General features: G+C 43.8%; 1 protein-coding gene across 1 annotated transcript in view; it reads left to right on the top strand.

The window, feature by feature from the left end:
• The window catches only part of ICE1 (interactor of little elongation complex ELL subunit 1), a 478826-nt gene that overhangs the window by 159966 nt on the left and 304920 nt on the right, over positions 1-13940 (top strand). Inside the window, exons 8-11 of the mRNA XM_082258761.1 lie at positions 1455-1492; positions 9615-9697; positions 9802-9829; positions 9913-9972. Of these exons, the coding sequence (XP_082114887.1) occupies positions 1455-1492; positions 9615-9697; positions 9802-9829; positions 9913-9972 (209 nt within the window). The remainder of the gene's footprint in view (positions 1-1454; positions 1493-9614; positions 9698-9801; positions 9830-9912; positions 9973-13940) is intronic.

Genomic DNA, 13940 nt, shown 5'->3' with positions numbered 1-13940 from the left:
GAGTGGGATGGGGGTTTTTTCTTCTAAACACTGCTTGCAACAAAACTGAAACCTATAGCAGAGTGTGTGGGTGTATGCCTGCAGGCACTTTCCCCATATGGGTGGTAAAGATTTTTCCTGCCTAGTGTCCTACTTCTGTGATTTTTAGTGCACACTAACACAATATATCACCTATTTTTGTAAAATATATAAGATAAGGTTGTGTTGAGTAAATGGAAAGCAAACATGTCGAGCATTAAAATAGCGTGCACTTGAAACAGTGAAACAGCGATCAATTATGGTACCTAAAATTGTTCATAGGCCATCAGTTTAGATGTAATCCTAAATTATGGTTTTAGAATTATTGCTCTTACTCTACCATTCACAGCAATACCTAATATGTGTAGTACAATTATTGTTTTTGTACACACTGGGGCACGTGATGATGTTGGGGGGGGGGGGGGGTTTAAATAGGGTTTTTTTTGTTTTGTTTATTGCTATTACATAAGGTACTGAGAAGCCCCCACAAGATGGCACACTGGATGTGACAGGTTTTCTTTAATCAGCCATCACGTGCCCCTAATTTCTCCCTGCACTATTAAAGCTAATCAAGCACAGTGCTTTGAAACAGGAAGGGACAAAATACAAATTCTGGTATGTATGGAAGTAGTCGGGCAGCTTTACAGCTCCTGTCACTTCCAACAGAAAGCTGACAGTTGGCTGAAGAAATATAAACACACTCCTGGCTGCTATAGCAATTGTAAATGTGCTTAAGGCCCCATGCTGCCACCAACCTAATCCAAAAATAACACGAAAAATGCGCTGGTAGGTTGTAAAACAAAGCCCCTGGTAAAAAGCACAGTCAGACACACTGTGCAAACAATGGAACATAAATAGTTTACCGTTATTTTCACTTGGTAGCGCGGCAAACTATTTATATGCCAGCCACATAAGCCTTTAGTTGGTGGCAACCAGAGGGTTAAAGAGAAAGCTTTTACTTTGTATGTACCTATTTACAGACTTCCGGAAAGGCAGATAATCGAGCAGAGGTCTTCAAACTATGGCCCTCCAGTTGTTCAGGAACTACAATTCCCATTATGCCAAGTCATGTTTGTGAATGTCAGAGTTTTACAATGCCTCATGGGATGTGTAGGTCCGCAACAGCTGGAGGGCCGTAGTTTGAGGAAGGATGTAATAGAGTATTCTTTATAGGAAATGGTGAGCAGAACACCATATTTAAAAGATATTTTGTCAGTTTGCAAAGATCCTAGCTGGCTTCAGATTGAAATGGAAGGTAGTTCAAAAAATACACAATGGCTAGTTTAGCAATTATGTATATATCAATTTCTTCGCAAAAAAATAAGATTACTTCAATGCCAAAACAGTTATTTTTGCAACCTGTTACTGTTTAATATTGAATGGTACATAAATGTGACTTTTTTTTTAATGTATTAATGCACTGTCACTATTTATAGCAAGAAGAAACATCAGGCAAAATTAAAGAAAACAGAAGGTATTCTCTATCTTTCTTATGAATCTCTACCTTTCGCTCTCTGATGTCCATTTCATACATATTTCTGTATGATTGCTATATCACTTTATGGATAGTTTCACTCTAGTGCATGTATATTTATGTATGATCTAAACAAGTATAACTATGTTGCAATTGGCTATTGCTTGATAGTACTAATTAATTATTTACATAAGACTGCGGAACACTGCTTATCCATTTCTCCAGTGTCCTAATGTAACATCACTGGGTTCGTGCTTCCATTGGTATTAAACCTAAAACCAAAAATGTATCGTATTGCAGTTTACCAATCATTAGATGTGATGGCTGCATTGGTATTTGATTTATTTGGCCTTTTCCCCTCTGTTTTCACCTGGCGATCTGGCCAGTGACACAACTCTGGAGGAATGAACACAGGATGCACAGCAGACAACAGCATTGTCAGTCTGGGGGGGGGGGGGATAATGTTAAATGTATTAGCCAACTTAGAACCACTAACAAATTGAAGCAAAAACTCTAGCTCACACTATAATTAGTTACAGCAGTTTTTTTTTCCTTTTGGGATAAAGGTTTTGCATGAATAAATAAAAGCTGATCATCTTAATCTACCCTGCCAGTGTTAAGCGGTTTGTCTCATCCATGTAAACTGATACATTCCTCTGGAGAGTTTGTGCTGTGAAAAACAGACTTGCTAGCTGGATTACCAGATAAAAGCAGAAAGAAAGAAAGCCTAAAAATGGAAATTAAAATTTTTTTCTTTTTCAGGATTGTCGCTCTTTTTTTTGTCTATAGCGCAAAAATAAAAATCGCAGAGGTGGTCAAATACCACCAAAAGAAAGCTCTCTTGTGGGGAAAAAAACATCTATTTTATTTTGGTACAGTGTCGCACAAACGCGCAATTTTCCATTAAAGTAACGCAGTGCCGAATCACAAAAAATGGCATGGTAATTAAGGGGGGAAATCCTTCCAGTCCAGAACTGGTCAACAAGAATAATACTCACAAACTTGTGAATTAAAATTGCTCATCAAGCTACTCATCTATAGCCCACTCAGGAGTGCAGGGAGACCTTACCAGGGTCCTTTATGGCTAACACACATTTCGTATGTAACCCCTTCTTCATCCGAGTCAAACCACACAAGTTCCTTCCACTGCATTTAAACTCTCTCATTAATGACATGTGGACTCAGAGCACCTCCGATTAAAAAAAAAAAGGGGGGGGGGTGGGAGGGAACCAGCCCGCTGAGACCAAAAATAATGCAATGTCTGACTAGAACAAGCAGCAAAAGCCAAAATCTGTTAGCAAATGAAGTGAAAATAAATAAATAAAATAGCGTAGAATATAAAGAAAATAAAAAGAGATGCATACATATATACAGTGCCTTGCGAAAGTATTCGCCCCCCTTGACCTTTGCAACCTTTTACCACATTTCAGGCTTCAAACATAAAGATATAAAACTGTAATTTTTTGTGAAGAATCAACAACAAGTGGGACACAATCAGGAAGTGGAACAAAATTTATTGGATATTTCAAACTTTGTTAACAAATAAAAAACTGAAAAATTGGGCGTGCAAAATTATTCAGCCCCTTTACTTTCAGTGCAGCAAACTCTCTCCAGAAGTTAGGGAAGTTAGTGAGGATCTCTGAATGATCCAATGTTGACCTAAATGGCTAATGATGATAAATAGAATCCACCTGTGTGTAATCAAGTCTCCGTATAAATGCTCCTGCACTGTGAAAGCCTCAGAGGTCCGTTTTAAAGCGCAGAGAGCATCATGAAGAACAAGGAACACACCAGGCAGGTACGAGATACTGTTGTGGAGAAGCTTAAAGCTGGATTTGGATACAAAAAGATTTCGCAAGCTTTAAACATCCCAAGGAGCACTGTGCAAGCAATAATATTGAAATGGAAGGAGTATCAGACCACTGCAAATCTACGAAGACCTGGCCATCCCTCTAAACTTTCAGCTCATACAAGGAGAAGACTGATCAGAGATGCAGCCAAGAGGCCCATGATCACTCTGGATGAACTGCAGAGATCTACAGCTGAGGTGGGAGACTCTGTCCATAGGACAACAATCGGTTGTATACTGCACAAATCTGGCCTTTATGGAAGAGTGGCAACAAGAAAGCCATTTCTTAAAGATATCCATAAAAAGTGTAGTTTAAAGTTTGCCACAAGCCACCTGGGAGACACACCAAACATGTGGAAGAAGGTGCTCTGGTCAGATGAAACCAAAATCGAACTTTTTGGCAACAATGCAAAACGTTATGTTTGGCATAAAAGCAACACAGCTCATCACCCTGAACACACCATCCCCACTGTCAAACATGGTGGTGGCAGCATCATGGTTTGTCCTGTTTTTCTTTAGCAGGGACAGGGAAGATGGTTAAAATTGATGGGAAGATGGATGGAGCCTAATACTGGACCATTCTGGAAGAAAACCTGATGGAGTCTGCAAAAGACCTGAGACTGGGATGGAGATTTGTCTTCCAACAAGACAATGATCCAAAACATAAAGCAAAATCTACAATGGAATGGTTCACAAATAAACATATCCAGGTGATAGAATGGCCAAGTCAAAGTCCAGACCTGAATCCAATTGAGAATCTGTGGAAAGAACTGAAAACTCCTGAAGCCTTAACATTGTATCCTCTGGTGACACCATGGGATCAGTTCAACCTGATCTACGCCTTTTGTCTTCTGAAGCTCCTTCTTTGCCTACTATGTGGGATTGATATAGAAGCCATTCTAGTGACTTTCACTGCATGGGCCCAAGTGGATTTGGTACTTGGACCTCCTCAGGCTCCCTGTGTATACCCTCTCCAATTGCTTTGCCTCCATGTATCTTGCTAGTTTTAATGACTTGGCTGTTGAAACCCAGGACCTGAGGAACAGAAGCCTATCGGATTTTGTCATCCCTGTGCTATTTAAAGCTAGGAAATCAGCTTCTTGCAAAATCTACAATAACACTTGGAAAGCATATTTGTCTTGATGCAAGACACAAAAATGAGGAAGTTTTTTTATGAGATGGACCTTGCTGTTCTACACTCTAGATCAGCATTTGGCCTTGAGTTCCACAAAGGGTCAAATCTCAGCCTTAGCAGTTCCTTTTCAAAGACCGCATTCTTCTCACTCCTTAGTGAATGTCTTCATTCCTCCTGTTTGTTTTCCAGTGACTCTGTGTGCTCTCAGTCCAGTTTACGGCTTCTCAAAGACTGCCCTTCGAACTTATTTGGAACAATCCATCTATCCAGTCCATCTATTCTTATTCACAAGATTGCCTTCCATGTCACCATCACCTCTGCAAAGGTTTTGGTTTCAAAAACTATACTTACCTAGGTGGACACAGCATCGGTCCCCCGCTGGCTCTAAGAATGAGAATCAAGCGATCAAAGACCACTGAACGCTCTCTTCTTAGAGCTCTGTGAGCAGAGAGCTGGTGACTGTCAAGTCACTGGCTCTCTGCTCTGTCCCCCCCACGTTCACTGGAGCACTGGGCTGTGGAGGGGGCAGGAGCGTCTGGCTCAGCAGCTCACTGAGAGGCTGAGACAGGTGCCGGTCCAGGGTTAAGGGCATATCCTAACTTTATTGTCGCGACCTTGCCCCAGCCTGGACCGGCTCTGTGACATCAGCTGACAGAGGGCTTCAGCCCACTGTCTGCTGAAAATGGGTCACAAGAGTGCAGGACAAACTTCATTCCTGTGATCCATAGAAGTACAATCAAACCAGCTTTGGCTGTACTCTCCTTTCACTTTCTTCTTAAGGTGGTTGCTTCCTTATTCCTTAAACAGTATTTTGTTCTACCATCCCTCTGTCCTGCTCCTTAACATCCTAAGGATATTTTACTGAATTGTCTGGATTAGTATGTGCTACTTACTTACAGTCACCTTTCCACAATCTGACTCAGTTTGTCATTCCTGAAGGTCCCTAAAAGGGACATCCAGCTTTTTGTTCTACTATTGCTAGGTGGATTTGACAGCTTGTGATCCAGACTTTTGACCTCATAATCAAAATTCACCGCTTCCCACCCAGTTTAAAGTGCATTCCACTAGCTCAGTTAGTACTTTTTGGGCTTTACAGCATCAGGCATCTGTTTCTCAGATTTGCAAGGCTGCCACCTGATTGTCTGTTAACATGTTTGTTACATTTTGCCAGGCAAATATTCAGGCCTCAGATGATGACCACTTCTGTCATATGGGTTTTCAGGCAGCTCTGTAGGCTCCATTGAGCTACCTCTGTTAGGCTTAGTTTACATTTGAGGCAAACTTGAGTTGTGTTTTTATCACCCTCTTAAGCTGTAAAGCCAGCCATATGGGGATATACACCTGCTCTGGCTCTGATGCTTTGCGGTGACAGTGTGGCGGGCTGGGCTTCGTGGGTTAAAACAGGCGGCATAACACCATCTCCCCGCGTGTCCTATGCAGTCTGAAAAGCAATCCACCGTGGATTGCTCTTCAGAGAGCAACACGTGTATAATCAAGCCCTTAACCTATTTGTCTTTGCATGCCTGTAAGCCTTTTTTTATCTGTTGCTCAGCCCTAAATCGCATACTGTGTCTTGGAAACTACAACTAAGAAAATAAGATAATTCAAAAAGGCTTTTCTTAGAGTAAACTGGGACACAGGTCCCACCCCTCTGTTCTTAAAGCAGAACTCGGGTGATAAGCAAAAAAATCCCCCATTAGTACACCCCCCTACACTAAACATTTATTACATTTGTGAAATGTCTTAGCATTAAAGAGAAAAGTCTAACTGAATTTTCAGGAAGTAAGCTCTCTAATTCAAAATATGCAGCATCTGTTCTGCCAGAGAGGAGGTGTTACAGCAATGATTACATCCTATCCTATCCTCTCCTCTCCTCTATCTTTACAGGAAAAAGAACTACATTTCCCATGAACCTTTGGGAATTACAGTGAATGTGGGAGGGTACACTGGGCCGGTACATGGTAAATGGGAACTCGCCCACTTCAACATAAATCATGCCCCTCATTCCACAGCCACATTGCTGAGTACACGGACAGATGACAGTCTTATAAATGTAAAGCATGCATTTGCACAATGTTTAGTTCATTCTATGTAGTCTACTTTCATTAAATATTGAATTCTCCCTACTCTAGGTTTTCTGGTACTGGCTGCAATCTTCACATGTCATCTATCTACCTTCAGACACAACAGCAGATAAACTAGTTGCCCCTACATGCTTTACCACTTCAACCCCAGAAGATCCCCCTTAATGGCCATTTTTTGCGATTCCGCACTGCGTTACTTTAACAGACAATTGCACGGTCGTGCGACGCTATACCCAAATAAAATTTCAAAAACTGAAATGAAGTGCATCTTACCACAAACTGCCGGCCTTTGAGGCACCAGACTCAACTCACTCCCTTCTCTTTTTCCGCTGTGAAGTCAGAAACCTTCTGTTAGAACTGCCTGACTCGCCATTAACTGTGGTGGAAGTTAATGGGGTTTGGCGCATAGAAATTTGCTCAGTGCACGAAAAGCGCACTTGCTGATATTAATTCACGCCAAGCGCCATTAATCCCTTGTACTGAAAGTACAAAGTACAGCTCTTTTGTGTAAAGAAATCCTAGCGCGCTCGGCAACAAAGAGAGAAACAGGCAAAAAGCTGTGTCATGGTCGATGTCAACAGAATAAGTCGTGCTCCAACACAGGACTCTTGTTTGTTTATAGTTATGAAACAATGGTTTACAATGGGAGGTGGCGACTATACAAAGCAACCAATCACAGACATGTATACATTCAAATATTCAATAGAAAAGGGGAGTGTATGTTAATGGACAAGCTAAACGGTGTGCATGAGTTTCCAGCCATTGGGTGTAAGAGGAACTATGCACTATTGCTAACAATGGGACCCACGTGTAATGGCCACCGAACACCATACATGGGAACTAGCATGTATTCTCATGAATGCGGCCACGCCAATACATACGCACGCACTCCCGTTATAACCTGTTAAAGTGAATCCTATATAATATAGTTCATAAAAACAATATTTAATAGTGATTATGCTACTGTTCCAGTAAATGAGACTATATCTGAGACTATATAGCAGCAGTATTTCGATCATGCGGATCAAGCATAATATAAATCTACCAGCTATTATTCCAGCTAAAGGGCAGGTACTTATCAAAAGGATAATAATTCCACATCACAAACATATCTCCGCCAGTGAATACCGGGGCCCCGGCTGAATGATATACATTTGCACGGGAGACTTTGTATCGCACTGCCATATATCCGGACCGGCGTTCGCTTGCCGCTCAGAGCGCCAGCTGTTCGGGAAATCAGGTGAATGGTATGCAGTCTCCATTTAATGGAAGGTTTCCACAACCACAGGTCTTTCCTCAATGCTAGTTAAAGCCATATTCGCTGTACATAGCGAATACCGGTAAACTGACACTGGGAGACAAAATGGCAATTTAACTAAAGCACATCCTGAAAAATGTCCACACAAATATTAATAACATTTCCACAACCAAAATTGCACCTACATGACGTGGTGTACTAATTTTTTTGATCTAAATTAAGTTGTTCTAAAGGCAGAAGGTTTTTTATCTTCATGTATTCTAGGCATTAAGATAAAAAACCTTCTGTGCGCAGCAGCAACCCCCCTAATACTTACCTGAGCCCCAGCTCTATCCAGCGATGTTGCACGAGAGGCTCGGCTGTCCGAGACTCTCCCTCCTGATTGGCTTAGACACACAGTGGTCGGCGCTAGCTCCCCCTGCTGTAAATCAAAGTCAGTGAGCCAAAGAAGAGAGGGGGGGGGCTGGGCTGAGACTGAGTGGCAGTGTCTCTCAGAAGTCAAGATGGGCAGAGGATCACCAATTCCCCCAATGCTGCGGTGAAAAATAGTGGAGCAATATCAGAAAGGAGTTTCTCAGAGAAAAATTGCAAAGAGTTTTAAGTTCTCATCATCTACAGTGCATTATCTCATCCAAAGATTCAGAGAATCTGGAACAATCTCTGTGTGTAAGGGTCAAGGCCGAAAAACCATATTGGATGCCCATGATCTTCGGGCCCTTAGATGGCACTGCATCACATACAGGAATGCTACTGTAATGGAAATCATAACATGGGCTTAGGAATACTTCCAGAAAACATTGTCGGTGAACACAATCCACCGTGCCATTCGCCGTTGCCGGCTAAAACTCTATAGGCCAAAAAAGAAGCCAAATCTAAACATGATCCAGAAGTGCAGGCGTTTTCTCTGGGCCAAGGCCCATTTAAAATGGACTGTGGCAAAGTGGAAAACTGTTCTGTGGTCAGACGAATCAAAATTTGAAGTTCTTTTTGGAAAACTGGGACGCCATGTCATCCGGACTAAAGAGGACAAGGACAACCCAAGTTGTTCTCAGCGCTCAGTTCAGAAGCCTGCATCTCTGATGGTATGGGGTTGCATGAGTGCGTGTGGCATGGGCAGCTTACAAATCTGGAAAGGCACCATCAATGCTGAAAGGTATATCCAAGTTCTTGAACAACATATGCTCCCATTCAGATGTCGTCTCTTTCAGGGAAGACCTTGCATTTTCCAACATGGCAATGCCAGACCACAGACTGCATCAATTACAACATCATGGCTGCATAGAAGAAGGATCCGGGTACTGAAATGGCCAGCCTGCAGTCCAGATCTTTCACCCATAGAAAACATTTGGCGCATCATAAAGAGGAAGATGCAACAAAGAAGACCTAAGACAGTTGAGCAACTAAAAACCTGTATTAGACAAGAATGGGACAACATTCCTATTCCTAAACTTGGGCAACTTGTCTCCTCAGTCCCCAGACGTTTGCAGACTGTTATAAAATGAAGAGGGGATGCCACACAGTGGTAAACATGGCCTTGTCCCAACTTTTTTGAGATGTGTTAATGCCATAAAATTTATTTTTTCCCTTAAAATGATACATTTTCTCACTTTAAACATTTGATATGTCATCTATGTTGTATTCTAAATAAAATATTGAAATTTGAAACTTCCACATCAATGCATTCTGTTTTTATTCACAATTTGTACGGTGTCACAACTTTTTTGGAATCGGGTTTGTATCTGTGTGTGAATTGATACCCAGGAAAACCTTAACCTTTATTTTATTTATTTTTTAAGAGGTTGCATCAAAGCATATCAAACGTGTTAAACAGTTGCAACAAGAAAAGAGAATTATTGAGAGGGAACTAAAGAAAATACAGGTAAAATTGGAATGAGCAAACATTTTTGTTTAGCTTTAGTTTTTGTGATATTAATAGTAGCTAAACTGACAACTGTAAGCAGTAACCTGTACTTTCATTTACAGAAAAAACTTGGTGATGTCCAGAATAAAAGTAAGAATATTATTTTATTTTTTTTCCTCTTTATGTATCTATTTTGATAGTTGCCTGTTAAAATATTTTTACTCTCTTTTCAGCTATGAAAAATGCACAAACGCAAGTTGCAAAAGATCAACCAGTTGTGAAGTTAGATAAAAGTAAGTTCTTGATCATCAATATATTTTACTCATTAAAAGAAAAATTGCATTAAGCTTAGGAAGCATTGAAATGAAACCTAGACTTTTGTAATAATCCGTGTAAAGTATATTTCCAATCCATAGTATGACCAACTTGACTCTTATTTGAATGGCAAACATTGCCAGCCCTATGTTTTTTTGTTTAATTGTCTTCCCATCTTGAGAAGATATTGGCTAGTTTTTGAACGGTAGCTCTCAGTAAAAAGTGGTTATTCGGGATAGTAAGCACAGATATTTGAAATGGGGAAATGGCAGGCTGTTAAAAATAAGGGGAACTAATATCTTAGAGATGTGTGAAGATGTGTAAAGTCCTGAAGCATTCTCTGATGCATAGGTTAGGTTGGGAGGGACATTGGGGACAATAACTGGTGTCTTATCAAAGTCTTCATCTGCTGCATACACAACATTTCTTCCTAATTCTGTGGGGGAAATGTTTTCAGGGAAAATGTTGCTCATGAAGTCAACTCACACACAATATGAGCAAATGCTTCCTGGGGGATGGGGGATCCTTGCTGATAGATCAGGGCAGTGACAAATTCTTAAATACATCTAAGGACGATGCTGGGTCTTTCAATTGACTTTTGACAGATGATGTACGCATTTTGGTGTCCATTTATGAAACTGTGAATTTTTTTCACCTCTGGCACCCTTTTTATGAAGTGGTGAACTTCAGTTCTCACGGGGTGAACAGAGGAGAAGTTTTTCCTTGGAGAATGGCAGAGATCTGTGTACAAGTGAATGGGCCGCCTGTAATCTCGTGAGACAAAGCGAGGTTACAGTACGAGAAACCGTTTAAAAAGCAGTGATAGATTACACGTGCGTTCGACCCCCACTAATGTTAATAAAATAATTAGTCCCCCTACATAAATATATACTGCACACACACACACACACACACACACACACACACACACACACACGCATTTTATATATATATATAGATATATATAGAGACACACATGAAATATATATTTCTCTTACGTCCTCCGACAGTCACCGCCCTCTTCATATTCGTCACAATGGGGTTATGACCTTTGCTCCGTAGGAGTAGCTAGGCAACAGAATATGTTAGTATTAAGGTTTTTAACATATCCCACCCCCAGGGGGTGGTCCCCTCAGTCTATAACCCTCCACTTCCTGTATCCAACTCAGTTTCAATGTCTAGCTTGTCAGGAGTAGCTGGATGTCTCTGTGCTGTGGCATTTTGTCTCAGCCTTCTCTCCTTTTTTTGGATTTTATTTGAGTTTTTCTCTCTTTCTTTATTTAGCTGTTATTTTTACCAGCATTAGTTAGGTCTTCTGATGAAGAGGATAATGCGGGCTGCGTCTCGGGCTGGCCCCCCTGGTCGCAGGTTGTGGGTCAGTGGTTTCTCGGCCCGCCATCGAGCGTTCAGTCAGGTACCGCTCCTGAGTTTTCTGAACGACCCATCCCTGTTCCGTGCAGGGATGCTATGGTGAGGTGGCTACCTCACTGGACGCTGTGCGGTTTCTCAACCCACCTTCTGCTGCGTCCTGGATGCGACTCTCCCTGTCTCATGTACAGCGGCTTGTTCGCCTGTGCGGGTCCCCCACGCCATGTAAGAGGTAAGTGTATTTATGTGGGGACCTGTCTGTCTGGGGGGTGTCAGTCTGGGACTGTGTTACCTTGCCCTGTGTTCACACTATTGATGTTTCCCTATCTCTCACACTGCATGCTGTGGGCTGCAAGGAGGGGGGGCTGTGCTGCACTTCTGTGTCAGTCTGAGTGTGTGAACGGCTGTGTGCTGTGGAACTTGATGCTATCATGTTTGGGGCACATTACAGCGCCGCTGCGGCGGTTCACCATGTTATTTATAACTTTCTGGTGTATTTTTATTCCACCTTCATGAGGTGGGGGAGCGGCGGTTTCCCCCATGAGGTGGGGGAGCGGCGGTTTCGGCGCCAAACGGCGCCATTTTGGCTGTACTCGCTCCGGCCGCATGGTACACATGCATGGCGGCCATTTTCTTGTAGCCTCCCATAGGCTTTATTAGAGCGCCCTGCATACCAGCACTTCCTTTCTCCAGGAGCACCGATCTAGACAGCAGCAGCAGCGGTCTCTACAGGTTTTTTCCCTCTATTTCACTGTATCCTTGCCTGAGTATACCTTCTCCCTGTGGGGGTCCCTGGTGTGGGTGTGCTTGTGTGGCGGTGGGCTACGTTCGCAGCGCCTTATTTAAAGGGGCGGTCACCCATTTAATTTTACTCATTTTGGGGCATGGATTCTCAGGAAAGCAAATTTCCTGCCACATTGGTGGGAAGCCAGGGGACTGCGGTTCCCCCCCCCCCCCGGGGGGGGGATTTGGCTGCGATTGTGGCTAGCCTTGCGGCTCAGGTGCAGATGCTGGTGGCTGCTCAATCCTCAAAAAGGCCCAGAGTTTCAATTTCCTCTGATTCAGAGGGTGATGGTGATGGGGCTGCTGTGGCTGGGGTCTCCTTGTCGGGGTCCCGTTCCTCCCTGGACCTTGTAGGGTCAGAGGTGGAGGCTGAGGTTGAGGGGGGTTGATGATTCTCCCCCTGGCTCGTCTGGAGAGCTTGCACTCATGGATGAATTGGTTGCTGCTATCAAGCAAACACTGCGTTTACAGGATGAACCATGCCCTCCTGCTGCCTTGGCGGCTTATGGGACGCAGAAAAGACGCAAAACATCGCAGGTATTTCCCTGCACTGATGATTTTCAATGCGCTGTTAAGGAACAATGGCGTAATATACGCAAGCCTTTTGCTGTACCAAGTAGGTTTAAGCTGCGCTATCCTTTTACGCCCGCTACTGATGAGCGTTGGTGTGTCCCGCCTCCGGTGGCCCACGCGATAGCAGTTTTGAATAAGTCCACTGCGATTCCTGCTGAAGATACCCCGGTGTTCCGGGATGCCACGGACAAAAGGATGGAGTCCCTTGCCCGTCATACCTATTCTATTATGGGTTCTATGCTGAAAGCTTTATTTGCTTCGCTTATGGCGGCTCAGGCTGTCGCGAGCTGGACGCAGGTGCTTAGACGCGTCCTGGTGGCTGATTCTGCCCCCCAGGCGACATTGGATATGGTGGATCAAATCCATCAGGGTGTCATGTATCTGTGTGATGCGGACCTGGATATGGTTCAGTTGGCTGCACGTGTACATGGTGTGGCGGTGTTGTCTCGCCGCTTGGTTTGGTTGAAGTGTTGGTCGGTGGACCAATCTTCGCGTAAGACCTTGGCTAATCTGCCCTATGATGGTTCTCGCCTTTTTGGTGAGTCCCTAGATACGTTAATTAAGGGGATCACGGGTGGTAAGAGCACGCTCTTGCCCCAATCCCACAAGGCTAAGACGGCTCCCGGTAAGAAGCATGCTTCCTTTCGGCCCCCTCAGGGGTCCTTTCGTGCCTTTCGGTCACACTATAGGGGCAAGCCGTCCAAGGGTCAAGGCTCCCACAAGAAGCCGTGGGCTGGTAAGCGAAAGTCCTGCCAGTCCGGTTCCGCGGCCCACAACAGTGCGGCCTGAAGGGGCGCCCTCACCCGGCTCTGGGGTGGGGGGACGCTCTCGGCCGGAGAGCAGATTTTTTCCTTCAAATCTTCTACTGTCCCCGGAGCGTTTGCGGGATCTGCATCTAGCGGTGCGGGACCTGAGGGCTCAGGGAGTGGTGGTCCCGGTGCCTCATTGGGACAGATTTCGGGGGTTCTATTCCAATCTGTTCACCGTGCCCAGGAAGGAGGGCAAGGTACGTCCGATTCTGGACTTAAAGGCGTTGAACCGCTTTGTGCGGGTGCGCAAGTTCCGCATGGAATCCCTGCGGTCGGTGGTGGCTGCCCTGGTTCCGGGGGAGTTTATGGCTTCCATCGACTTGAAGGATGCGTATCTTCACATCCCGATTTTCGAGGGTCACCAGAGGTACCTTCGATTCGCCATAGCGGAGGATCATTACCGATTTGTGGCG

The sequence above is a fragment of the Pelophylax lessonae genome (genome assembly GCF_965119305.1).
Source record: "Pelophylax lessonae genome assembly, chromosome: 5".
NCBI lineage: Eukaryota > Metazoa > Chordata > Amphibia > Anura > Ranidae > Pelophylax > Pelophylax lessonae.
The sequence above is the reverse complement of the archived record's forward strand: the minus strand, read 5'-3'. Positions and strand labels throughout refer to the sequence as shown.